At 32.9% G+C, this 24,924-nt stretch overlaps 3 protein-coding genes and 1 long non-coding RNA gene across 6 annotated transcripts; 3 read left to right on the forward strand and 1 right to left on the reverse strand.

Annotated features, from left to right (window-relative positions):
- The first annotated feature begins 866 nt into the window (after nucleotides 1–866).
- LOC112032616 (uncharacterized) lies at nucleotides 867–2,137 on the forward strand. Its single transcript, XR_010628462.1, has 4 exons — nucleotides 867–917; nucleotides 1,629–1,699; nucleotides 1,900–1,942; nucleotides 2,040–2,137. It is a non-coding gene; the product is annotated as an uncharacterized LOC112032616 (long non-coding RNA).
- A 727-nt stretch (nucleotides 2,138–2,864) lies between these two features.
- On the reverse strand, nucleotides 2,865–6,998 carry LOC111998266 (uncharacterized). 2 transcript variants are annotated; one of them, XR_010628474.1, is made up of 7 exons: nucleotides 6,679–6,998; nucleotides 6,465–6,511; nucleotides 4,823–4,890; nucleotides 4,611–4,692; nucleotides 3,860–3,940; nucleotides 3,653–3,730; nucleotides 2,865–2,959 (listed from the first exon to the last, which is right to left on the reverse strand). XR_010628474.1 is itself a non-coding variant. In XM_065772041.1 (6 exons), the coding sequence occupies exons 2-5, from the start codon at nucleotides 6,477–6,479 to the stop codon at nucleotides 3,869–3,871; spliced, it is 237 nt and encodes a 78-aa protein (XP_065628113.1). In that variant the 5' UTR covers nucleotides 6,480–6,511; nucleotides 6,679–6,998; the 3' UTR covers nucleotides 3,525–3,730; nucleotides 3,860–3,868. The 2 variants fall into 2 exon arrangements, 1 of the variants encoding a protein (XP_065628113.1); XM_065772041.1 differs by lacking the exon at nucleotides 2,865–2,959 and having other exon boundaries at nucleotides 3,525–3,730.
- Nucleotides 6,999–8,681: 1,683 nt separating this feature from the next.
- LOC112017208 (F-box/FBD/LRR-repeat protein At1g13570) lies at nucleotides 8,682–13,243 on the forward strand. Of its 2 annotated transcripts, none has more exons than XM_024049676.2 (4): nucleotides 8,682–8,928; nucleotides 10,897–11,727; nucleotides 12,049–12,204; nucleotides 12,516–13,243. In XM_024049676.2, the coding sequence occupies exons 2-4, from the start codon at nucleotides 10,936–10,938 to the stop codon at nucleotides 12,789–12,791; spliced, it is 1,224 nt and encodes a 407-aa protein (XP_023905444.1). In that variant the 5' UTR covers nucleotides 8,682–8,928; nucleotides 10,897–10,935; the 3' UTR covers nucleotides 12,792–13,243. The 2 variants fall into 2 exon arrangements, with proteins under 2 accessions (XP_023905444.1, XP_023905443.1); XM_024049675.2 differs by having other exon boundaries at nucleotides 8,682–8,878.
- Nucleotides 13,244–18,600: 5,357 nt separating this feature from the next.
- Nucleotides 18,601–24,666, forward strand: LOC112017218 (protein DETOXIFICATION 33). The gene is made up of 9 exons (XM_024049695.2): nucleotides 18,601–18,940; nucleotides 21,336–21,531; nucleotides 22,206–22,551; nucleotides 22,633–22,719; nucleotides 23,120–23,176; nucleotides 23,451–23,689; nucleotides 23,798–23,916; nucleotides 24,055–24,141; nucleotides 24,232–24,666. The coding sequence occupies exons 1-9, from the start codon at nucleotides 18,686–18,688 to the stop codon at nucleotides 24,289–24,291; spliced, it is 1,446 nt and encodes a 481-aa protein (XP_023905463.1). The 5' UTR covers nucleotides 18,601–18,685; the 3' UTR covers nucleotides 24,292–24,666.
- The last annotated feature ends 258 nt before the right edge of the window (nucleotides 24,667–24,924 follow it).

Here is a 24,924-nt window from a genome sequence, read left to right on the forward strand (position 1 = left end):
CATGAACGTCGCCAAAATTTAGGCGAATTCCTTCATTAAGGCCCCGATAACAGTGTTTTTGCTATTTATAGTAAAATTTGTTTTTCCTTAATAACTTTTAGTTTAAAAGTCAGAATAAGGTCCCGTCTGTTTTGGGACGACCCTTAAGGTCAGTAGTTTATGATTCTGCGCTTAACTCAATTTTGCCATTTTTGGTAAAATTCGGTAATTTTGTCACCTAATCGCTTAATTAGTGCGAATTAGGGTTTTAAACGTTTTTGCTTAGTATTTATATGTTTTGTAGCCGTCAGAGGCAAAATAGACTATTATCAATAAACACAGACTTTTGTCAAATTTTCTTCTGGTGGATTCCAGTTTTATCTCCTTGTGGATTCAGGGAAACCCCTCGTGGATTCGAGGTTTACTACCAGAAACTAACAGTTTAGTTTCTGTTCCATCAAGAGAGCATCGTGTGTGTTTCTCTTCAGGCTTCCGCGACATCAGTTTCCCCCACTGACTACCAGCACCGCCCTCACAGATGTACATGGTATAGATGAGATGAGATTCATGCCCACCCCTAGTGTTGTCCCCCTTGAGTTTGTGCATTCCGAGTTCAGCCAGACACAGATACCCGCCCCCCCACCAGAGGCTTCACACATTCCAGATCGGCCGTGAAGGCCGCAACGGACACAGACACATCCTATTGATTGTGGGACTGGACATGGTACTATACTTCGATTCAATACCGATTACATATACATCTCTTTATAGTTAAATGATTTTCATATTAGTATTTGCTTGTGTTCTTTTCAGGCAAGGTGAGACCAGTCAAGGAACCAGTGAGGAGAAGAAAACGGGGATGATTAAATTGTCAGCATACTCTAGCTTTAGTTTGGTTTTTCACGATGCAGGAACTTTTGATATGGATGAAAATTCAGGTACAGTCCGAATGAAATGTTATTGGGATGCTTTATAGAGTGATAATATTGTGGATGATGCTTACTAGTAGGATACATTATGCTATATTCTGTCTTTTATCAAAGTCAATTGGTTTACCTATTTGACGTGTTTTCTTACAATAGATTATCGGTCTGGTTTGTAATTCGTTGCCAGATTTGTGCTTACAAGTGGTAGCTAGATTAATCATTTTTGAACCACTATTGTACTATAACTGATGTAAGACAGCAGACTAGAGAACATTCTTTGGTTAAACTGGTGAATGTCTTGGAAAAGTATTGAAGTTTTAATGTTCTAAAGATGGGAAAGATAATTTGAGGCTTTATAGTTCACAAAATGTCTCTAGATATTAGGAGCTATCCATAGTAGAGACTTAGCTTCTTATATTCTTCATACATCTCTTTCACCTTGACAGTTCATTTTCATAACAAGAACAAGATGCAAATGCTAGTGATAGTTTAATTTTTATTGGATTGGCAAGATAGAGGTTCCAGACATTAGTATAGTCAAGTAACTAGGGTAAAGCTATGAGTAGTTCAATTAAATTCTGCTTTATTGCCAACTGATTCCAACATAAAAGACAATCATACATTTTATTCTGAAATTTTTTAAGCCTATTTTTTCACCAAATTGCAACTCTTATTTTTCTTACTCTTCTCTTCATTTACTATGCATCATTATTATTACTGCAGGTGGTATGAATGGTTCCATCGTTTATGAACTTGAGAGACCAGAAAATGCAGGTCTTAAAAAACCTATGAAGGTATGCTCTCCTACACAACTTTTTACTTATAGGCAGACCTATATTGTAGACTTGTATGTATCTATGCAACTCCTTGTTATGCTTTTCAATAGAAAGTTTATTGTTCTGTATTTCTTGAATGTGAACATGAAAGTCAAAATGATTAACTTTCATACAGTCTCTGACCAGCTGACACCCAGTGTACGTGCATTGTTCTTTAGATTTTAGAGAAAGCGAAGACTGAAGTGGATGCAGTAAAACCAGGTTTTTATTTCTGAAAATGCCACTATTCAAGGGTTTGAATTTAATGGGAATATTTTGGTGCTACCATCATGTTTTGAAATTTTTTTTCCATTATTAGTATCATGGGCAGACATGATTGCTGTGGTGGGAGCTGAAGCAGTTTCATTGTGTGGAGGTCCAACAATTCCAGTTCCCTTAGGCAGACTAGATTCAATGTAAGAGGCTATCTTATTATCCTAATTTATGACATGGCAGAAAACTGAATGTTGGGTTACTTGGTGTCCTAAGATCCTTCCAAAATATTAAACTCAAGCTTTGTCTTTTTTAATGAGTGTTTGAGTTATTTGCCATTAAAGCAATAGATATTAAGACCGTTCAATTTAAGGCTACAATTAAGACCGTTCAATTTAAGGCTACAAAGAGGATAACACTCAACAAATCTATGCATTACTTGACATTAGTGATCAAAAGAAAAACTAAATATGGCGATCCAACAATCAGGATGGAGAGCTCTTGGCTCTCATCATGACTAATGAGGCTACCTTTTTCATAAAAATGAGCCTGGCAAATTAATGTATTATTTTTTACTAGTTAAAAATCGTGAAAGTGAACCCAATAATAATCCAAAACCGAACCAAAATAACCTAATTTCCATGGAAAATAACTTGGCATTACTAGTGTTTTGTGGCAATAACCTATCCCAAAAGTTTCCATCAAAAGGACAATCTGGACTTTGGTGGAGATAACAAATGGTCTCTACTTGATTCAATTAGCTCAGATTACTCGTATAGTTGGCATGGAGGGTTAAACAACATGATCAAGCCTCAGCATTACCCCCCCCCCCCCCAACAACAACCACATCAATCAAAGAAATTGTGTACCTGGAATAGTGGGTTAGTAAGTCGAATCTTTCTAAATTTTTCCTCATTAGGATTTTTTGCCGTATTTCCAACATAGATCAAAAGAGTTTCAAAGGCCCTCCTAACTTTGGCACCATCATTCTAGACGAATAAATAGAAAAAGGCAGGGGGAATCAGGCTGCTGACAGGGTAACATGTAAAATATAGAAGTTAATGAAATAGCATGTGACAATCTTAACTAACAAAAATGGACTACATTTGGGACTGTGAAACCAAAAGTTCACAAGTCAAAGAAATGCAACAATATCTATGGCAGGCACCCTAAAAATATCCTATGCATATGATTTATGTTGTAACAGGTGCATGTATCTTCACCTTAGTTTAATTAAAAGGCTTTCAAGCAGTTAATATGCGCTTTCTTTCTTTAAGTATTTGTATGTAAAGCAAGGAGCTTTTTAGTACATGGTCATGCAGAGCTATCTATCTTGTAAATAATAAGATGTAGTACCTCCCATTTATCTGAAAACTCAGATGCAAAGGAAATTCACTATTGTGACAATTTATCTGTGGAGATCTTTAGCCCAATGGATTTCCAAAAAAAAAAAAACCACCCTCTGACATTATGTTTCACATATAAGAAGTCCACTATACTAGAATTTTTATTCAGGACAACTTCAACACTATGCTTTGCTTTTGAAACATATAACGAGGAAATTGAAGCACACTCTAACCTCAGAATGAATTTGCTAAAAATAGTTTAGGAAACCACTTATAATGTGATGGTTCTACAATAATGTCATAAAACACATAAACCGATCTATTTTTGAAATGTCTCCGAACTCTTGTGCTTGTTACACTATGAGCAATTTACCTGGTGATTGCGCTTAAGAGACCTTAAACATTCTCTCAACTGCTCTGCATATGTTACAGACTTCAGAGGCAATGATGTCTGCAACTAATAATAAAAAGAACAACATCAAAATAACTCTGCCCTGTAGTTGAAGTAAAGAAATTTATATTATGCAATGGCACAGAAGAGTGCTAAGTTCTATAAACATCACTTTCAAAATAACCGTACCGTTTTTTCCTACAACAAATGAGTGGAAGGTTTTACAGATGCACTTTCTGGTGGCAATCCAAGTCTTGACCTCCTTTCTACCTATGAAGACATGCATAGTTTTTTGAGTCATGGAAATTCTTGAGAAAGGTATTAAACATCAAATCAGGAATAATGAACTAAAAAATATAAATTATCACTTGATAAGATTTAAAATAAAATAAAAACCCATTAGTCTCTCTTCTATTGTTGGTTGTTGCTTACTTCAAGTTCTTTGAGAATATTTTTTGAAAACTTTTTTCCTGTATTAGCACAACTTCCAAAAAATACATATTTCTGTCTATTTTTATTGACCATAAAATACTATAAAGAAAAAAATTCTCCTTCCATAGAAATGGGCAGGCCCTAGGGAAAAGGTGTATTAAGGACAATGATAGCGAAATCTATAATATAAAAGTTTTCATTTGGGAATTGTGTATTTTCGGTAACTTATTTGCATAGTGTTTATCAAAAGATATAGTTTTTGGTAACATTTATGTTTTTTTTTTATAATTTATTTATTTATATTTTTTATGTTAAATGCGTTACAAAGAGCTAAAAGCTAAATTATTTGGAAAAACAAAAAAAAAAAAACAAAACAAAACAAAAAGACAAACTAAAAGCTAAAATGTTTTCAATGATTCCCAAACGCACACATAATCTACTAGAAAAAGTTATAATCTATTAACAATTGTTCTAAGCACAATGAAATGTGGAAAAAATTTTCAAGTACCTTATCATGTTCTAGTTTCTTAAGTATTTTCTCCCTTGCTCTTTTTTCTTCCTCCTTTTCTTTTTGTTTCAAGGCTAAATAACTGAAAAAACAAAGTGAATATATTAATATTTAAGTTAGAAGGAAATAAAATCTAATGTATTTAAAACAAAAAGGGATAAATAGACATAAAATTTCCAAATAGAAAAAACAATTACTAAATTAAGACAGACCGTTGTTTTTCATTGCTTTCTAGAATTCGCTTTGCCTCAGTGAGGTCCTTACTAGCTCGAATCCTCTCCTAGAACAATAGCACAACCAAGTCTTTATAAATAAATGCCAAGTACATGAAACGAGCTCTTAACAGAATCCCAAAGTACAAACAGAAGAGTTTGATTTGACAAAAACCAACAAAGAAGCAGCAATAATATGTTCTAAAATATAAAAAAGCTATGGCAAGTTCACCGTTGAATAATGTCTTTCAGGGGTAAAAAGAACTTAGGAATCATGATATAAGATCTTTAAGAAATTCAACTATATTAGGCTTCTGTATATGTTCTTGAAATATTCTTGAATGGGTTTGGATATTTAAGAACTTAAGGTTAGAATAAAAAAGGATTGAGTCTTGATGAATTTCATGTTTGATTGATGGTAAAACGATGAATTGAATGATAAACCTAGGCAACGTTTTAAGAAACCTACTATAATTATTTTCCCAAAAAAAATGTTACAATAATTTTATTAAAACTCACATCTCTCAATGAATTTATAGTATAAAGGCCTATAAATACTAAATTTTTGTAAATAAAAAGAAAAAGAATGCTAAACCAAGTTCGTATATGAACCATAATCATATCTCCTTCATTGAATTTGGAATATAATCTTCTAATATTAGTTTGAGCCTTGTATATCTCATTCCTAAGTGCAACAATTCTTCTTAAGTTATCATGAATTTCCTATGTGTGACTAGCAAATGTTTCAAGTTTGACACTTAATCTTGTAGTTGGAATAAAAAGAAAAGTAGTTCAAAGAATAAAATACGACTCATGGGCCTTTGGTACAGCCAAATCCCAAGAATCTAGAAATTATCAAATTACCCTGACTTTAATAAAGATTGATTAAAACTAAACAAAAAACAACATTACTTAGATAAACAATAAAATAAGACTCTTCAATTTAGGCTAGCTAAGCAAGATCCCAAGAGTCCAAAACACCCTTATCGCTTGAACATAACAATTTTTGCCTTTAATCTTCAAAGGAGATTCACGTACTTATGGATATTATATCATGTAATTCTAGTTGAGAGTCTCTAGAGAAATTAGGATATATGTAGAAAAACTTGCATTAATCAATATTTGTACAATAAGTTGCATATTATTCCTAATGTCATACTTTATGAACGAATAGACAATATATGCAAGCTTTTAAAAAAGGAAAAGGTCATACTCAATGCACAAAGCTCCCACTCTTGTGGGATCTAGGAGAGGTGATTGATTGGCAACCTTACCCCATTTTTCTGGAGAGGCTAATTCCTGGACTCAAACCTGCAACCTACTTTTGGTGGAAGACACTTGCTATCACACCAAGGCAAGCTTTAAAGAGATTAATTATTTATCAATTGATACTAATAAATTGCCAGCTTCACTTTAAAATTTCTCATACTATACACATTTTTTACTTGTGTTTTAAAGCACTATTTTAACTATCTACACCCATCCCTCCCCAAATCTCTCTTTGTCTTCAATTAGAGAAAAAGCAGTAAAAAAGTTAAAAGAGTAATCAAAATTCTTAACAAGATTTACAAAAGGCAAGGTAAAGCCGTAAAGGAGCTATCAAATAAGGAAAGAGTAAACCATAGAAATAACTGCATAATACCTTCTCCCTTTGCATTTCCAGTTTCTTCCTTCTTATGTGATTTATTCCTGAAACTCAACAACATAAGTAGTCATGGAAAGAACCAATTAGCAAGAAATAGTAAGATCAATCTGAAATTTTTTTCAAATATTCAACCAAATTAAAGAATTATATATAAAAGGTCCAAAGAGGAGAAAGAATCTAAGGGGAGTTCTAGATAAACAGAAAAGGAAACCTTAGTTCCTGTGCCTTTATTTTCATTTGTTCTATGATATGGAAAGGTTGAGGTGAGTCAAGATCAATATCCACTGCTACCTGGGAGAAGTTAAACAGTCAAGCAAACTAATCTAGTGACAGTATGTGCAACACCAAAGATTTTATAAGTTCATGTAAAAAATGTATCAACATATTCACCAAAGACAATTTTTTTCTCTCCACCTCCTTTCAATGAAATGGAGTTTACAAAAAGCAAAGATAAAGTCAAATTCCAAATCTCAAAAGCTACCCACAAAAACAAACTGATAAAAACAAGATCATATTAGAAAAGATACTTAGCTAAACAAAAATTGACTGTTCCGTATAAACTTCAGCTCTTACTACCCAATCAAAACTGTCCGCTAAACAAGCATGTATATGAGAAAGAATTTCAATTGTATGAACACCCTCTTTCTTATAATAAGCAGACACCTGGTAGATATACCAAAATAAAAAAGCTGAAGATTACTGGCCAATATATGTTCTATTTGAAATGTTTCTCTTTATTTCAATATCAAGCCAAGAGTATTACAGTTTTGAATCCCCAAGCAATCTTTTAAAATTGACGGATAAGATCAAAGTTAGCAATTGCAAATTGGGATCAGGAATTTTTTTTTTTTTAACAATTATTTGTTAGTTCTATTAAATGAAATAGCCGACTGTCTTACAATAACCTTATGTCTATTTTTCTCACTCCTTTTCTTTTATTTCAAAGGAGTTCTTCCTTTTGTTGGGCATCTCGCCCCTTTGAATATTAGACTTATTAACCAAATAAATAAATAAATAAAAAGGTATACAAGAAGCTACAATGTGAATATCAAATGTTTTGGTTTTGTGAAACACAAACCCACTTCAAACTATAGTTTTAGTGTTATTTCTTAGCATGACTAGGATATGGTAGTTGACAAATAAATATAAATACCCATAGAAACACTTATCTAGTGAAGACTCATTTGAAAATAACTAGCTATAACAATCATAACTATGAGGTATGTACCACTTTTTTTTTTCTTTTTCTTTTTTTAACTTCTCTCAAACCCTACATATGAGACCCCATTTCGAAAATCATGGATTTTTTTTACATGAGTAATAATAATTCATCATTAAGAAAATTTAGACTAAATAGCATTTCTTCACCATAAGCACAAAATGGAGGGTGAAATACTACAATACCAATAACTAAGTCCTAGTCTCAAATTTATTGGGGTCTCAACAAAGTACTCAGAGTTGGTCATATGCATTAGCTCATTCTATTCTATGCATTAGCTCAAATTTATTGGGGGTCCTAATCTGTGTTTTTTTTCCTCAATATTTCTAATTTTCAATCTATTAAAATTTCAAATGAAATACGTAACCCTAAAACTAAAAAACTAACCTTAGTGCGAGACAGTGAGAGAGCTGAGTGAGAGGTCGCCGACGAGAGTCTTCCACCGCCGATGGAGTGAGGGTTTAGGGTTTTTATGTTTGGGTGTGACGAAGAGTAAGAGTGTGAGTGTTCACAATAAGCTAGCTGAGTTCGGTCGCCGACAGAGTCTTCTGCCGCCGACGAGAGTCTTCTACTGCCACGGGTTTTCTACCGCCGCCGGTGTGAGGGTTTGGGCTTTGTGTGAATGTGTGAAGGAGAGGGAGAGGGTGAGGGTGTTCTGGTGTTCTGAGAGTGAGAAGTGAGTGAGAAATAAAAATGAGTTTTTAGATATTAGTACTCGGGTATCCCATTGAACAGTACTCGAGCTTCCTGAGCTCGAGTACTGTTTGGAATTTTTAAATCCAATTGCCATGTCAGCCATGTCACGGTGGAGTTATAAAATGTAGTATTCAAATTCACCAAACTCGAGTACTTAAAAAAAGTGGGAGATCACCAATTATTTCTGAAACAGTGTTTTTTGGCCAAATATTTTTAAAATTGACGGTAATGGGCCATTTTGGCCGTAACTCTAGTCCAATTAGGATACTGTCTTTCATCCAGCAACCCGGGTCCAAATCCCAGCATCGGAAATTGACATCTCCACTTTTCCCCAACTTCAAATGAAAGCTGCTACGAACAGAAAGACACATTTTTTTAGTACAAGTAGTAAATTAATGTAGGACTATGACTTCTCATCTTTTTGACTCTTTTCTCTGTTCTTCAGTTTGGTCTGAGCTTCCACTGGAATCCATTTCCTTACCCTTTTTTTTTTCAGGTACCAGCAAACAAAGAAACCTTATCATTATTCGATTCCAAATCTCCAAAGTATCGCTTTTCGATCTAAATTTTTGCTTTTAATTCATATCAAATGGTTTTGCTTTTTAGCTTTTCTTCTTTGATCATATTATTTGATAATATTAGCATTTGAAATTGTTTAATATTCATTGCCATTATTGTACTAGTGCAAGTTTTAATTTGGCGTAGACATTGTTTGTGAGGTTTTGATATGGCATGGCGTTTGTGAATTTACTTTCATTCTTTTGCTTTTTTTTTTTAGAAAACTTTCATTCTTTCAAGTTATATTGATTAGAATTGTTAATGATTTGTTATATTTGAGATGGGTTTTATTTGCATTTGACGGTGCAATTAAAGATTGAAAGGAATACCTATTGTGAAATTTTGTTGGAAATTTGAAGTTTGATTTGATTAGAATTAGGGGGACCCTTTGTTTTATAGGATTTGAATACCTACATTACGTCGCAAAATACCGAGGTATTCCCATAGGAACACGATGATAAAATGGAAGCTACCTACCAATCACCTCTCCCAGACCCTGCAAAGTGAGAGTTTTGTATATTGGGTACAACCTTTGCTAATTGGAAGTTCTGGATATAGTTATGAAGCTGGTGGTTCCAGCTTGCAGTCTTGCAGGTTAGGATTCTGGGATATCCATTGATTTCCTTTTGGGCATTTGGGGTTTCTTTAGTGAGATATATATATATATATATAGACACACACACACACATATGTGATTTCTCTTTATGGTGTTGGAAAAGGTTCCAAGGATAGGCCATTGGCTCTGAACCTCCCACTTAAATTTCTGAGCAGACTCTTCTTTGGTAAGACATTAATCTGCACACACCATCTTATGAACTTACAATATATATATATATATATATCAAATGCTCAGCAAGGGGAGTATATTAGTGGGTGGGTCCTTGGTTTTCCTATTGTATTGGAATAGGCTAGTTTCCATATTCTGCCTGTGGTAACACTAGACAGGATTCCGTAAACAATGTATGTGACTTTTGAAGCCTACTACCACAAATTTTTTTTTTTTTTTTTTTTTGGTTTTTTGTTTTTTGAGAAGGAGAGGAACATGTAAAATCAGATGTGTTTGACTTAAAATCTTGTTGCAAGGATCATGTGTTTATGGTATTATGATCTACTGTCAGTTATTCATCATTGTCTCTGATTCCAGAATAATGTATGAAGAAAGAACTTTCAGTTAGAACACTGCTATTTTGAGCTGGATTTGAACTAGCGTAGACATATTGTCTACAAATTTACAGTGCTGTTCAAATTCTTTCTTCCTCCTGTTCTATGGATTTTTTGTTTAACCAATGAAGGGAGGCAACAATCAACCTTAAAAATTGGACCAGCATAGACTGGGGTTTATCTAACCACAAATCAAGAATATGTCTCATTTTCTTTCGTATGTGCCTCAAGCTGTATCCCTTTGCCCCTAGCAAATGGTTGATTAAATTATAATTCTTTTTTTCTTTTTTCTTTTTCTCCATTGGTAATTACACATGCACCCAATGAGCTCTGAACCTAAGATATTTACCCCCCACCTTGTTCTTACAAGGAGAGGAGTTGCCATTTAAGCTAGAGCTCATTGGCTTGATGTAAGTAGAGTTCTATCTGTAATGGTCCTGTTCAAGTGGAAACATTTGTTTCAGAAATTGAAGCAACTTGAAATGCACTCTTTATAAATAAGCAAATAAATATTTTTACAAAGTATAAAAGTTGATGGGATAAAAGTTTGTGTCTTCTTTTTGTTGTGAAATTTGTTATGGAACTAAATATAGGGATAATTTAATTGATTGAAATTATAAACTTTGTTTGAAGGAACTGAAAGGATGAACCATAACTTTCTGCTTTCCATCTCTCACTCTTGAATTACTTGCTTCATCGTATCCTTATGTTCTCTCTCTCTCTCTGACTAAAATGACCTAGGAACTTCTGGTCTTTGTATCTAATTTTTATTTATTTTTTCTTCAAATATTTCAGAGACAAAGAGAAGCACCAAAGTCCCTGTGCTAGAGGGAAATGGAGCTAGATGAAATCAGCAACTTACCAGGGCATGTTGTAGATCAAATTCTTTCACAGTTGTCAATTAGGGAGGCGGTAAGGACAAGTGTTTTGTCAAGCAAGTGGAGATATAAATGGGCTACCCTTCCAAATCTTGTGTTTGATAATGAGTGTTACTCATTTTCTTCATTAGATCAAACTGTCGTCAAGAGTAAACTTGTGAATATTGTTGATCACGTTCTGTTACTTCATAATGGCCCAATATACAAGTTCAAGCTATCCCATCGAGATCTTCAAGGTATTAGTGACATTGATCGGTGGATTCTTCATCTATCAAGGCACTCTATCCAAGAATTCATACTTGAAATTTGGAAAGGGCAACGCTACAAGATGCCTTCTTGTTTATTTTCTTGCCAACATTTGATTCATTTAGAGTTATTTAATTGTTTGCTAAAACCTCCATCGACATTTAAAGGCTTCAAGAGTTTGAAGAGCCTTGATCTTCAGCATGTGACCTTGGGTCAAGCTGTGTTTGAAAATCTAATTTCTAGTTGTCCTCTACTTGAGAGATTGACATTGATGAACTTTGATGGTTTCACTTATCTCAACATTGAGGCACCAAATCTCCAGTTTTTTGACATTGGAGGTGTTTTTAATGACATTAGTTTTGAAAATGCCTTCCAATTAGCTGTTGTTTCCATTGGATTATATGACAAAAGGCAATCTCATGCCAACTCTAGCAATTTGCTCAAATTTTTTGTTCATCTGCCCCATATTCGAAGGTTGGAGATTCAGAGTTACTTTTTGAAGGTAATATTTCTGTTAGTATGATATAAGGTACCCTTAGATGCCCTCTGGAAAGTGGATGTGTTCATTGGCCTTACAAATTACTAAAAATTTGAAATGAGTTTCCTTCTTTCAACACTTGTTTGCACAAGGTTGTTTAGGATCTCATTTCCATTTTTACTTGGTTATTGTACTGATTTCTTAGTATTTGCACCACAAAACTTGGTTGCTTATAATGTCATGTAAATCCCAATGAACTGATTCAATTTTCAGGGGAGGTCCATGATGTTACTGCATTAATTTGAGGTTAATTTATACCATTGTTCTATCTTCTTTTTGTTCCAGTATTTGTCCATTGGCTTTGTGCCAGGAAAGTTGCCTAATCCATGTTTCAATCTCAATTATCTTTCTGTACGCATAAACTTCAATGATGTGGACGAGGTTTTAACTGCTTTATGCATCTTAAGAAGTTCCCCTAATCTGCAAGAACTAGAAGTTTTGGTGAGTTCTTTCTCTTGATTATTACCTTAGTTTTATGTAAACCAACATCACACATGTGCACACTGACACTTGATTTGTATGTCATGTTGATACTCACACCTGTTTCTTCTGCTAATGAATAAATTGTTTATAACCAGTGGCCCTTCAGTCTAGGGGCATCTCTACCCCTATGGTCAGTATACTTGCAGGGTTCAATCCCTTATGCACTCACATACGCACACATCAACTGTTTATACAATATCTTTTACTTGGTATCTAGTTATCTACTATTGAGAACTTCTAAAGATTTTAATGCCATGGAATTAATGTAGGCTCGTCCAGAGGAGCAGGCTGCTGTAGGAACGGTAATTAACATAAAAGAAGACAACAATTGGAGTTGTCACCAACTGCGACTAGTGAAAATACTTGGCATTTCTGGTATCAAACCTGAGTTAAATTTCATCAACCTTCTGCTATCAACATCCCCTGGTCTTGAAAAAATGACTGTTAAGCCTGCTACCAACAATGGAGGATGGGAATTGCTAAAAGATTTGCTGCGATTCAGGCGAGCCTCTGTACAAGCAGAAATCATTTACATGGATCCATAATTTATCAGTGTGGCAGCTGAAAGCTTACATGCCAAGGAAAAAAAAAAGGATATTAGTCTCTGCAATTTATTTATGTTCAGAAAATTGTCATACTGGCAGAACTTTATGATGACATTTAGTGGTACACAATTAGGGAGTATTCTTTTGGACCTCCAAGCTGCCATACCATAGTAGAAATCATTTAACTTGGCCCTGTATTCATGTTCTGTGTTTTTCACTATAAGTCTCAAACTAATTTATAGGCATGTAAAATGAAAATTTTAGGAACTTCTTACTAGTGCTTACAGTGCATTTATTTGCTGCATTGATATTGTATAGGTGTCTAGGACACCTACTCGGATTGATGAAATATGAAAAGGAAACTATGGCCAGTGGCGTAAAATGCCATCTTAAGGGATTATAATGCCATCTTAACCTTTGGTGCCATAGTCATCAACATTCAGAGCAAGGAACTCCAGCTGTGCCAGGTACGTCCTGTAACAACCTTAGAAGAGTTTATCAAATTGGGCTACATGGAAATATCTACTAATAAACCAAATTAATTGCTTCACTCCTTGTATTCTGTTCTGTTCATTTGTTAATGGCACACAGCTAGATGAGACCTTGGTACTAATCATCAAGGCTCAATACAGCAGTAATCTTGTAGCAACATACATAATAATGGCATAGAAGTTGAGGTTGCAACATTGTAGTAGCAATACTAGGGTCTTTTTTTTCCACAATTTGAAACGGTGGCAAGTTGTGATCTCACTGCACCATCATTTTATGTGGACCCGATTTTATGAACAGACCAAATTAACAATGGTAAAACAACAAATTGTGAAAACCCTGTGTTCTTGGATTTGTTGGCGGCATTAAAGCAAAAGAGGAAGGATGCAACGGAACTCGATGATACAGTGTAATTAACTAAAATCAAATACATTTTGGATATATTAAGTAAAAAAATAAAATAAGAATTTGGATGCATGTGTTCGATATAGCTGCGTAAAAGCAAATCTTACTAATAAAATGGTGGTTGTCACCCCAAAAAAATAAAAATAAACTCACATTCGGAAAGGTGGTTGTCACCAAATCTTTGGGTATAGCCCACGTTAATATAAGTTTGTTGATTCCATGAAAGAAGCAAAGAAAAAAAAAATGTATTTTTCCCAGGGGAGGTTTGTTTGAAATGGAATTTTCTCGTTACTTGTATAGTTGTATGGTTGGCTCAATACAAGTTGGACCCAGTTATTTTGAGAATGTAGCCAATACTTGAAGCAGCTTTTTTCAAAAGCACGTTTGTCTTTTTTGGTAATATATTACAATAATGTGTATAAGAAATTAATTACAAGATCTTGGCTTTAAAGGATTTGTGATTGTCGAATTTAATTAATGAGGGATTTGCCTTGGAAGTTAGTTCGACAAAATCATAATTTTTTACGTAAATTTATTTAGGAGCCTACCTTTCTAGTCAAACCCGAGCTGAAAGTTTGATGGGTTGCAAGCTGCAACAAGATCTTAAAGTTATACCAATTGTTTTGGACTTTTGTCCCTGGAAAAGAATATGAACAAATTTAAAGTAATCCCAATTCTCTCAAACTATAGTTTCGTTGCGTGAACCATGGTCCATGAAGTATTCTCCTCCAATGGAATGGTAAAAAAATAATACCTTTGCATGATATTTAATAATATTTATATCTGATTGTGTCAATATAATTTCATGGTCTGAGGGTTCCACATAGGCTACAGACTTTTAATATTACATTTCAATTCAAAATATGAAAATAGATCATTATATTATGAACTTCATAACCATATAAGATCCATACACTTTGAGATTAAAAAAATAAAAATACAAATATTCAATGAATGTGATAATTATTTTTTGTTGATGACCAGTACTCTTCATCTCTAGTACGTCTTTATTTTATTTTATTTTATTTTTTTCTACCTGAATTTCTTTAAGCTTGGAGAAAGTTTTGAAACCAATTAGACAATGAACAATTAGAGGAAAACGATTAGAACTCATCAGATCGTCTTGCTCAAACAAAAATAGTATTTGTGTGTGATGCTTGAAGATGTTCACGTTCAATTTCCACCAGAATATCCGAGGATATCAGCTAATTACTTGTGGTCCTGTGGATAAGTATAAAACTAGTTGCTGTACTGACTTTTCACTTGCTGACAGCTACCGACTCTCAACTTTCTTTTAAGTCAATACCAAAAAACAAAAAACAAAAACAAATAAATACCTTTCTTTCAAGTTTTTCATTTTTATTAGAACGAATCAAATTGTGTACGCTTTCATTTATTTATTTGAGTTCTATTTTTTTAATTAATTAAATATTCTAAGAAATAAACATCTTTTAAAACCCATAATCAGATTATGATACAGGGTTCAATTAAAATTTGAAATTAGAATTCAATTTTGTGTCATATGTCTAAATTTACATGTAGATCATACCATAATTATCCACTTAAATTTGTGTCATGTATCCACTTAAGTTTTTTATTTTTTTTATGAAATTTTTTTTAATCTTTGTACCAAGTGAGTTAATGAGTGCAAAATACTAAAAATATAATATTAATGAACAATAAAAATTTAAAAAAAAAAAAAAAAACCAATCACATATGCTCAATAAAAAAAACCATATAAGATCCATACACTTTGAGATTAAAAAAATAAAAATACAAATATTCAATGAATGTGATAATTATTTTTTGTTGATGACCAGTACTCTTCATCTCTAGTACGTCTTTATTTTATTTTATTTTTTTCTACCTGAATTTCTTTAAGCTTGGAGAAAGTTTTGAAACCAATTAGACAATGAACAATTAGAGGAAAACGATTGGAACTCATCAGATCGTCTTGCTCAACAAAAATAGTATTTGTGTGTGAAGCTTGAAGACGTTCACGTTCAATCTCAACCAGAATATCTGAGGATATCAGCTAATTACTTGTGGTCCTGTGGATAAGTATAAAACTAGTTGCTGTACTGACTTTTCACTTGCTGGCAGCAACCGACTCTCAACTTTCTTTTAAGTCAATACCAAAAAACAAAAACAAATAAATACCTTTCTTTCAAGTTTTTCATTTTTATTAGAACGAATCAAATTGTGTACGCATTCATTTATTTATTTGAGTTCTATTTTTTTAATTAATTAAATATTCTAAGCAATAAACACCTTTTAAAACCCATAATCAGATTATGATACAGGGTTTAATTAAAATTTGAAATTAGAATTCAATTTTGTGTCATATATCTAAATTTACATGTAGATCATACCATAATTATCCACTTAAATTTGTGTCATGTATCCACTTAATTTTTTTATTTTTTTTTTTAATGAAATTTTTTTTAATCTTTGTACCAAGTGAGTTAATGAGTGCAAAATACTAAAAATCTAATATTAATGAACAATAAAATTATATAAAAAATAAAAATAAAAAACCAATCACATATACTTAATAAAAATCACCACACAATAAAAATCACCACAAGTTTTATTTTATTAAAAATTAGAAAAAAAATTATCATAAGTAGTATTAAATTTAGATGAGAATTTTAATATGTAACTAATTACATTTACTTTAAAAAAAATTGACTAATTATTATATTTTTATGATAAAAATTGTGTTTAATTTTAAATACATTTATGCATTTGCATGGGTTATATCCTAGTATACACCAATGGACAGAATAACTAATTTGCCAAGAATGTTAAAGTTTAATGACTAAATTGACTAAAACATTTAGGGATGAAAATAACAATTTATCCAAATTTAAAGGATGCAATTTTTGAATTTTGGCCAAAAAAGAGGAAAGTAAATTGAATGTACAACCTCTCAATTTCGTTAGAGTGTTATCTTGTTTGCCAAAAGATTAGCGCATGAGTCCACTATGTAATATGTATGATGACGAAGTCATAACCTTTTTTCTAGAGTGACAAAATTAAATATAAATCATTTTAAAACCACAAAATAATACTAATATTTTTTTCATTAAATAATTTTTAATTATACTTAAATTATATTAATCATAAATAATATTTTTTTAACATTTTAAATCAATTAAATGATATTTTTGTGAATTTGCCATTTAAACATAATTTTTATTTAATTTTGCATTACACTAACATACTGCTCATAAGTAATGAGATGTGAGCAATGGGGGAAGGCAGGGTGGGGTTAGATTAAGGGTAGCCTTCCCCTCTTAGGGTGAGAAAAACTCATGGTAGAAAAGTGGGACAAAAAGTTGGAGGCAAGACGAATTGGAGGTATTTTTCTACCCCTCATAAGATGACTTTAACATTAATTAAATAGAGATGAAAGAAAAAAGTAGTGATCAATCTTAAAAATATTAAAAGGTAGGGAAAACAAGTGTTTTGGGAGATGATAATAAAATATTACAAAATAAATAAATTATAAATAAGATATATAAATAAATATTATATATATATATATACATGAATGTATATAAACACCCAAATTACGAATTTAGGATATAAATTCGTAATTTGTGACCCCATGATATTGTCGAATGGGGCCTAGCCAATTGTGTATACATGATAGAGAGATTCATTCCAACTCCCTAATGAATTTATTTCCCTTTTCTGTAATTCAGTCAAAACAAAGGAAAATAATGCAAGAAGTACAACATTCTGGTACAGCTGTAACGAGGCCACCTAACAATTTGGGGGCAGTGATCTTTGAACTCTTTTGCAACCTCGGTTCCAAAAATATTACTAGAAGCATTGAAGCTAACCCATCTGTTAGGTAGCTTACCATTCCACGTTCCATTCGTCGAGCATGAAGGTGTCATTAACAATAGGTATGTACAAACCAAAAAAAAAAAATCCTAAATTTTTTTTTTTCTTGCAATTCAATGAAGAATCTGTGCAAAATTCACTGTATTGTAGTATATTCTTTTACAGTAATCGTCAATAGCCACAATTTTCCACAACAAGACAAGTACTAGTTAATATTAATTTGCCTCTCTCTTTTGCTGAATATTAATTAATTTGCCTCTCTTGGTCCCCACCTAGATATATTGCTCATTTTGCTATTAAAAAAAAAAAGATAGATTGCTCATTGGATTTTTTCATTGGAGGCCTGTTATATGTCCGGCACGTGACAATCTTCGTGACAACTACAGATCGGTTGACAAAAACAAATGAGCCTTTTAGAAGATATAATGTATATTATGTGTACACAACGAGATGCTCATACCATGTGAGTTTTACTGATATATAAAATTCATAAGCTGTGAAAGGCTTATTACATACACTGAAAAACACAAGATATTTTTTTTCTTCCATCTTCGATATTATTACATTTTCATGTATTATTGTAAACAAAAAAAAAAAGTAATGAATTTGAGTAGAGTTTTTATAAAATGTGTATAGTTTATTTGTAATTTTGATTTTTTTTTTCAAAACTATTTTTCATTTAAAGTTCCCTAAAATAATATTTTAATTTTTTAGGGGTCAATTCTTTTTTTTTTTCTTTTTCCTTTTTTTGAAAGCCAAACTCCTAAAATTTTAATTTTGAAAGTTAACACACATAAATCATATAAATAATTAAAAGTTTGTGGGGCCAGGAAGCTATGTCCAGTTGGTCACATTATAGATTAGTCTCCACTCTCCCGTCTCACAAAAGGTCTCACATTCAAACGTATAAATAAGTTATAACAACCCCCATAAAAAAAAAAACAAAAAAAGTTATAACAACCTTTCAAACACGAACAGGTCTTAGTTCCTTACCTACCTTGTTAGACCAGGAATCACAGATTGTTACCTTAATCCTAAAAATCTTGCATATAAGATAAAGAGAGACTCTAGTCTATGCATAAACATCAAACATATATTGTAGCACTAGCTAAATCAGTGGCCGTGTAGTAAAGGTTGTGGAAGCAATGGCCGTAGACACACCGCTTCTTACCAATAACCACAGCAACCTTGAAGATGAAAAGCAATTGGGTTTTGTTAAGGAATTTGGTGTAGAGTCAAAGAAGCTATGGAAGCTTGCCGGGCCAGCAATCTTCACTGCAATTTGTCAGTACTCACTGGGTGCACTCACTCAGACTTTTGCGGGTCTAGTGGGAGAGATCGAGCTCGCAGCTGTGTCCGTTGAAAACTCGGTCATTGCTGGGCTTGCCTTTGGTGTCATGGTAAATATTTTTTTGAAGTATTTGTCTTTCTTTTTCGGCTATCAAACTATCAGCGTTTTACTGTGTTCTTAAAGCCCACAAAGAATTGGGTGGATAATTAAATAGGAAGGTAATAACTGGTTCACATATTATTGCACATAATATACATACAAGCACCTTTTTACACTAAACTCGTGGGAAGTTGTGACTTCAAGCCACGAGTTCAGTGCAAAAATGTGTTGGTGTGTACTTATATATGGTAATGTGTAAGTAAAATAAACAACACTAAAAAAATATTAGGCATAGTTAAGAATGGGTCTGTGACACTGTTTAGTTGGTCTCACGAGTCATGAGAAAGGCAAAAGCCAAAAAGTATAACATGCGTGTTTAAGTGCCCGTTTGGGAAAGTGCAAAAAGCGCTTTTTCAAACCACTTTTTCAGCCTGTCCATTTGGTAGACACTTGCCTCCAGTTTTTTCAAAAGTGTTGCTTTTTGAAATTTGAAGAGAACGCGCATCTCTTAAATGGAGCTCACAGGAGCATTTTCATAAAGCACTATTTTCATCTAACAGCTTACACTTTATTATTGTGATTTGTAAACCATTATTTTCACATGTACCGATTACTCTCTTTTTTTAACCAGTTATAGTAACACATATTAGAATTGTGGCAATAATTGTGGATTTTTTTCAAATACTTTTTTTTTTAGATACAAACACTTTTCTTACATATACATAGGAGTTAGGACTTAGTACTTGGTTTCAACCATTGAACACCTTTAGTATGATGGTCACTACACAAATATAAGTGCTTGTATGGTGTGGGGAGTAAAAGTCGAGGTTTAAGTCTCTAAAAGAAATTTTTACACACATATACACTTAGATCAGGCTAGATTAGAATTTCTATCTTGTATTAAAAAAAAAAAAGTACTTAGTTTCCATTTATATGTGAGATTGTCATAATTACAATTTCCATTTATATGTGAGACTATGTCATAATTACAAGTTGTCTATTTTAACTAGTAGTCTACAATTATGCTCACTTCTTTCACACAATAGTGATATGGTCTGTTTGGATACTGCTTATTATTGAAAACTGAAAACTGAAAACACTTTTTAAATGTGAACAGTGCCGTGGGACCTAATTTTAAAGTTATATTTGCTAAATTCCCTACTTGCGGGTCCCGTGCATGCCAAACGCACTAACTTTTAGTTTTCAACAACATCCAAACTCACACTAAGTTTGATTAATTAAATCTATTTGGAATCTACTATTATTGTTACCGGTACCAATAAGAATGCAATTTAAAGTTAAAGAATAATAAATATTTAATTATGAGTTGTAATGCACATTTTCAAAAACAAAAATACACATATCAATAATTTATTGGTTTGTATTTACTTATTCATTGTGATTGTAAGTGTTTTTTCTTAATATTTGTAAGATCATGCTAACGAGTGCCCTTAGGACATTGTTTAACAATCCATTTTAGGAAAGTTTTGACATCACTTTTATGGAAAATTAAAAAATCTATCAAAACATTAATTGCTTTTTTTTCTTGTCCCATAAAAATTTTCTTTAAATTGATTATTAACCAATGCCCTAAGGCATTCATTGGCATTTCTCATATTTGTATATGGTTTGACTTTATTTCTTGAAAATTTTAAAAACATCATTTAATGAAATATTAAATGCACCTTAACTTGTGCCCTTAGGACAATCATTAACAAAAGTTTTTCCATGTTTAAAAGACTTTTATTAATAGGAGTCCTCAAGACACAAGTTAAGGTATATTTAATATTTTGTTGAGTGGTGTTTTTAAAATATATTTTCAAAAATAAAAAATAAAGTGATACTAGAGTTACTATCAATTTTAATACATAAGCCTTATAAACTAACATTAGTTTATAAGCATTTTGTAGTAAATCAATAAGTAACTTTAGAACCTTTCTTTGAAAAAATAAAGTCAAACTATATGCAAGTATCAAGGGGAAAAAAAAAGAACATAAAACCACATTGAATTTGTGCATGTAAACTAATGAACATTGACAAATGTATTTTTCAATAATAAAAAAATGTGCATTGCAACTTATAATTGAATATTTATTATTTCTTAATCTTTGATGCCTATGTTGGCGCTCGTTAAGAAGACCTATTAGAATCTAAATATACTCTTGATCCATGTTACCATTTGGCTTTTGCCACTAAACTGCAAATACAAGATTATGTAAGAAAAATGTGGAACAGAAATTGCATTTGTAACACACAAAGTTTTTCCAATCGCAGAATGTCATAACTCATATAGTTAATGAGCTTTAGCCATAGCAACATTGAGAAAGTTAAATGCAGAACCTGATGATCTTTTCTCTCTCCCTCTCTCTCTCTCTTTTCTTTTTGGAATTTTTGGTTGAAATCAGTTGGGAATGGGAAGTGCATTGGAGACACTTTGCGGGCAAGCATATGGTGCAGGGCAAATCAGGATGTTGGGAGTGTACATGCAAAGATCATGGGTCATTTTGTTGACTACGGCTTTAGTTTTGGTTCCAATCTATGTTTGGTCTCCTCCTATCCTTGAGCTAATTGGAGAGACCGAAGAGATATCTGAGGCAGCTGGTCAGTCTTCATTGCTCTGCTCTTATTATATCTACATGATCATTACAGTTATTAAACCTGTATAGATTATCTATATTTCGTTGATCATACCCACATTTGGAAACCATGCAATGAACCAAGTCGTACTTGCTTAAGTTTGAGTTAACAACTTTGTTATGAACACAGTTTATTTCACAACTTTTTTTTATAGCTTGTTAAATGGATAAATTGTGAGAGATGAACAGTAAACACTCACTATTAACACTATTTTTTTTTTTCAAGTTAATAGTATAAAATTTATGTTTAGAACTTTCTTTTTAGTAGTAGAAAAATAATTTTCAACTTTTCCAATTTGTTTATAATTATTTTTAAAGAACTTTGATAGATGGGCTTTGCGGGTCTTTGATAAACAGGGCATAAGGGGGACCCCCCTTTCTGTTTTTACTTGGTAATTTAACCTTGTGGTGGTTTTTTTTGGAGCTTCCTCTTAGTTTGAACTGCTGCTAATGTAATACAAATTCCCCTGCTAATTTGTCCTGGTATTTTTAACTCTTTGCAGCTTGCTGCTTGTTCTGTTTGTGTTTTGTTGTTGTATACATATGAACTTTTTTTTCAAAAGAAAAAAAAAAACTGCAAAAGTTAGAGCTTCAATGGGTTGTGTATACTTCTGAGTTTGACTGGATTTTCTGCTGCAGGGAAATTTGCTCTATGGATGCTTCCACAGTTGTTCGCATACGCACTCAATTTTCCAATCCAAAAGTTTCTACAAGCACAGAGGAAAGTCCTAGTCATTACATATATATCGGTTGGGGTACTGGTGATACATACATTTTTCAGTTGGTTGCTGATATTGCATCTTGGGTGGGGCTTAACTGGAGCGGCAATCACTTTGAATACATCATGGTGGCTTATAGTTCTTGGTCAATTGGCTTACATTTTCTATACCAAGTCCGATGGTGCTTGGGCTGGATTCTCATGGCTAGCATTTGCAGACTTGTGGGGCTTTGTGAAGCTTTCATTGGCTTCTGCTGTAATGTTATGGTATGCTACTCTCCTCCTTTTTACGTAGTGAGTCATACTACATTGGCTGATACTGAGTTTGTTCTGTAAATTGATTTGCAGCTTGGAGTTTTGGTACCTGATGATACTGGTAGTTATAACAGGTCGTCTGCCGAATCCTCTTATACCAGTTGATGCCATCTCTATTTGGTATGGTGCTTCACCATCACCTCCATATATTGCCATTTGCATGCTTAATAGTTCATAATAGTTCATACTTCAAAAATCAGTGAGTTTTATGCTCACTGCAAACTGTCATATCACCAGCATATCTTTTAATGCCAATTGAGGTATTAATATAACATATAAAGACACTATTTTACCCAAAAGTTAAACTTATGGATTTGAACCCAATTATGTTATATTAGTTTCTCAACTTCTTTTCTTTCTCTCCATGTGAGATTTCCATCCACACGAGTATACCCAACAAAATGAGCTTAAGTAAATCTTTCATTTTCATAAAGTCTCCATATATCATCTAAATTTTCTACCTTAGGAAGATACAGTAAGAATAAGTTGTTTCCTAAACCTTATTATTATAATTTTGTAGCATGAACATACAAGGATGGGATGCGATGATTGCACTTGGGTTCAATGCTGCAATAAGGTAATGTACCCTACATGCTTTGCCCTTCTTCTTCTTTTTCTTTTTTTTTTCTTTTTTTAAATTATTTGTAAACCACTTGCAAGTCAATCAAGAATTTTTTTTCAAAATGAAAATTCCTGTGCTGTTCAATTTATTTCTTACGAGATTGTATAATAATTTGGCATCTTACAACTACCATTCAAAATTTTATATTCCATTTCCTTGTTTTTTTTTCCCTTGTCTTCTCAGTAAGTAAATAGAGAAAATATGATGAACTTACTATTGATATTAACAGTGTGAGAGTATCAAATGAACTTGGAGCTGGCAAGGCTCGGACTGCAAAATTTGCAGTGCTAGTGGTTTCTATGACATCTGTTTCCATAGGGGTTGTTTGCATGGCCGTAGTATATGCAACAAGGGATTATTTCCCATACCTTTTCACCACTAGCGTGGCCGTTGCTGAGGAAACTACCCAACTTGCTGTCTTGCTGGGAATCACAGTGCTTCTAAACAGCCTTCAACCAGTGTTATCCGGTAAGTACAAGAAAAACAAAATCTTGTATCCGGACGAAGATACTCTTGTATAATATTAGTTCATTCAAAGTTTCATTCTTAGTACTTAATCTGCCTCTGTTGGTTAAGGTGTTGCTGTTGGAGCTGGATGGCAATCTCTTGTCGCATACATCAACATTGGCTGCTACTACATTGTTGGATTGCCAGCTGGAATAGTATTGGGATTCACATTTGGTTTTGGAGCTGAGGTAAGATACTAATACTGTTAATCTATTATCATGGACTTTTTGAATGCATCAACCATCTTATTTTGGTACACCATTTTATTTCTTAGAGACCCTTCTTTTATTTTCTTCGCCTAACATTTTACTGGTTCTGAGTTGCAGGGTATATGGTCAGGTATGATTGGAGGCATTGTTTTGCAAACTATAATCTTGATTGTGGTCACTTCAATAACAAACTGGAGAAAAGAAGTAAGTATTTTTACTATAAAGCATTTTGGAGCCCCAAATTATTCATTGTTGTAACTAAAAAATATTAATCATCACTCGTCAAATTTGCAGGCTGAAGAAGCAGACAGCCGAGTGAAGAAATGGGGAGGAGGAAGAAATAGTGAAGAGTGATCTAAATTCACAAACGCAACATTGTTGCGGAAACCATTGGTAGATTGAACCAATGTTGTATCAAGCAATTTTTGTCAATTCTATGCAGACGTTTAGAAAGATGTGAATTACATCATGGAACTACTCAAAATGTTACCCATGGGTCGTACTCTTGAGCAAGAAAATCCCTTTGGTCGATTAGTTGGCAACAAGCTAAAATAGTCTTTATTCTACTAATATATAGGAGTGGATTTGGTCATGATCAATTTTGTATTCTCAGGAGTGATTTGCGAATTTCAGCTATTTTGAGACAATAAGTTGATTAACGAATTTCTGACCAATAATGTAATCAGATCCTTAAAATCTTGGGTGCATGGATATCTCATTCTGATGAAATGGTGTCCACTTTTCACTTTTTAGTCAATTCTGGTTGCTATTTGAAGCAATTCTACGCATGCTCAAATTTTGCAATCACAACCAGAAATGGATATTACTGGTGTAAATAAAGTTATTCTTAAGATACTCTTTTTTTGGACTCCTATTCTTAAGATACTTAAATAATCAACTGACCTTGTTCTAGAAAAAATTGAAAAATAAAGGTAAACTCAAAAGTAAAGTAACCCTTGCCGAATTCCTATGGGCTTCGCAGTATTC

The sequence above is a fragment of the Quercus suber genome, unplaced genomic scaffold, assembly GCF_002906115.3.
Source record: "Quercus suber isolate HL8 unplaced genomic scaffold, Cork oak 2.0 scaffold_52, whole genome shotgun sequence".
Lineage (NCBI taxonomy): Eukaryota > Viridiplantae > Streptophyta > Magnoliopsida > Fagales > Fagaceae > Quercus > Quercus suber.

Coding starts and splice junctions, on each gene's coding strand:
- LOC111998266 (XM_065772041.1), bottom strand. Junction 4,693..4,822: donor GAAAGCAATGAAAAACAACG/GTCTGTCTTAAT, acceptor TTGTTTTTTCAG/TTATTTAGCCTTGAAACAAA. Junction 3,941..4,610: donor AGAAACTAGAACATGATAAG/GTACTTGAAAAT, acceptor ATGTCTTCATAG/GTAGAAAGGAGGTCAAGACT.
- LOC112017218 (XM_024049695.2), top strand. CDS start 18,686: ATGGCCGTAGACACACCGCTTCTTACCAATAACCACAGCAACCTTGAA. Junction 23,690..23,797: donor CCTTCAACCAGTGTTATCCG/GTAAGTACAAGA, acceptor CTGTTGGTTAAG/GTGTTGCTGTTGGAGCTGGA. Junction 24,142..24,231: donor TAACAAACTGGAGAAAAGAA/GTAAGTATTTTT, acceptor TCAAATTTGCAG/GCTGAAGAAGCAGACAGCCG.
- LOC112017208 (XM_024049676.2), top strand. CDS start 10,936: ATGGAGCTAGATGAAATCAGCAACTTACCAGGGCATGTTGTAGATCAA. Junction 11,728..12,048: donor TTCAGAGTTACTTTTTGAAG/GTAATATTTCTG, acceptor TTTTTGTTCCAG/TATTTGTCCATTGGCTTTGT. Junction 12,205..12,515: donor TGCAAGAACTAGAAGTTTTG/GTGAGTTCTTTC, acceptor GAATTAATGTAG/GCTCGTCCAGAGGAGCAGGC.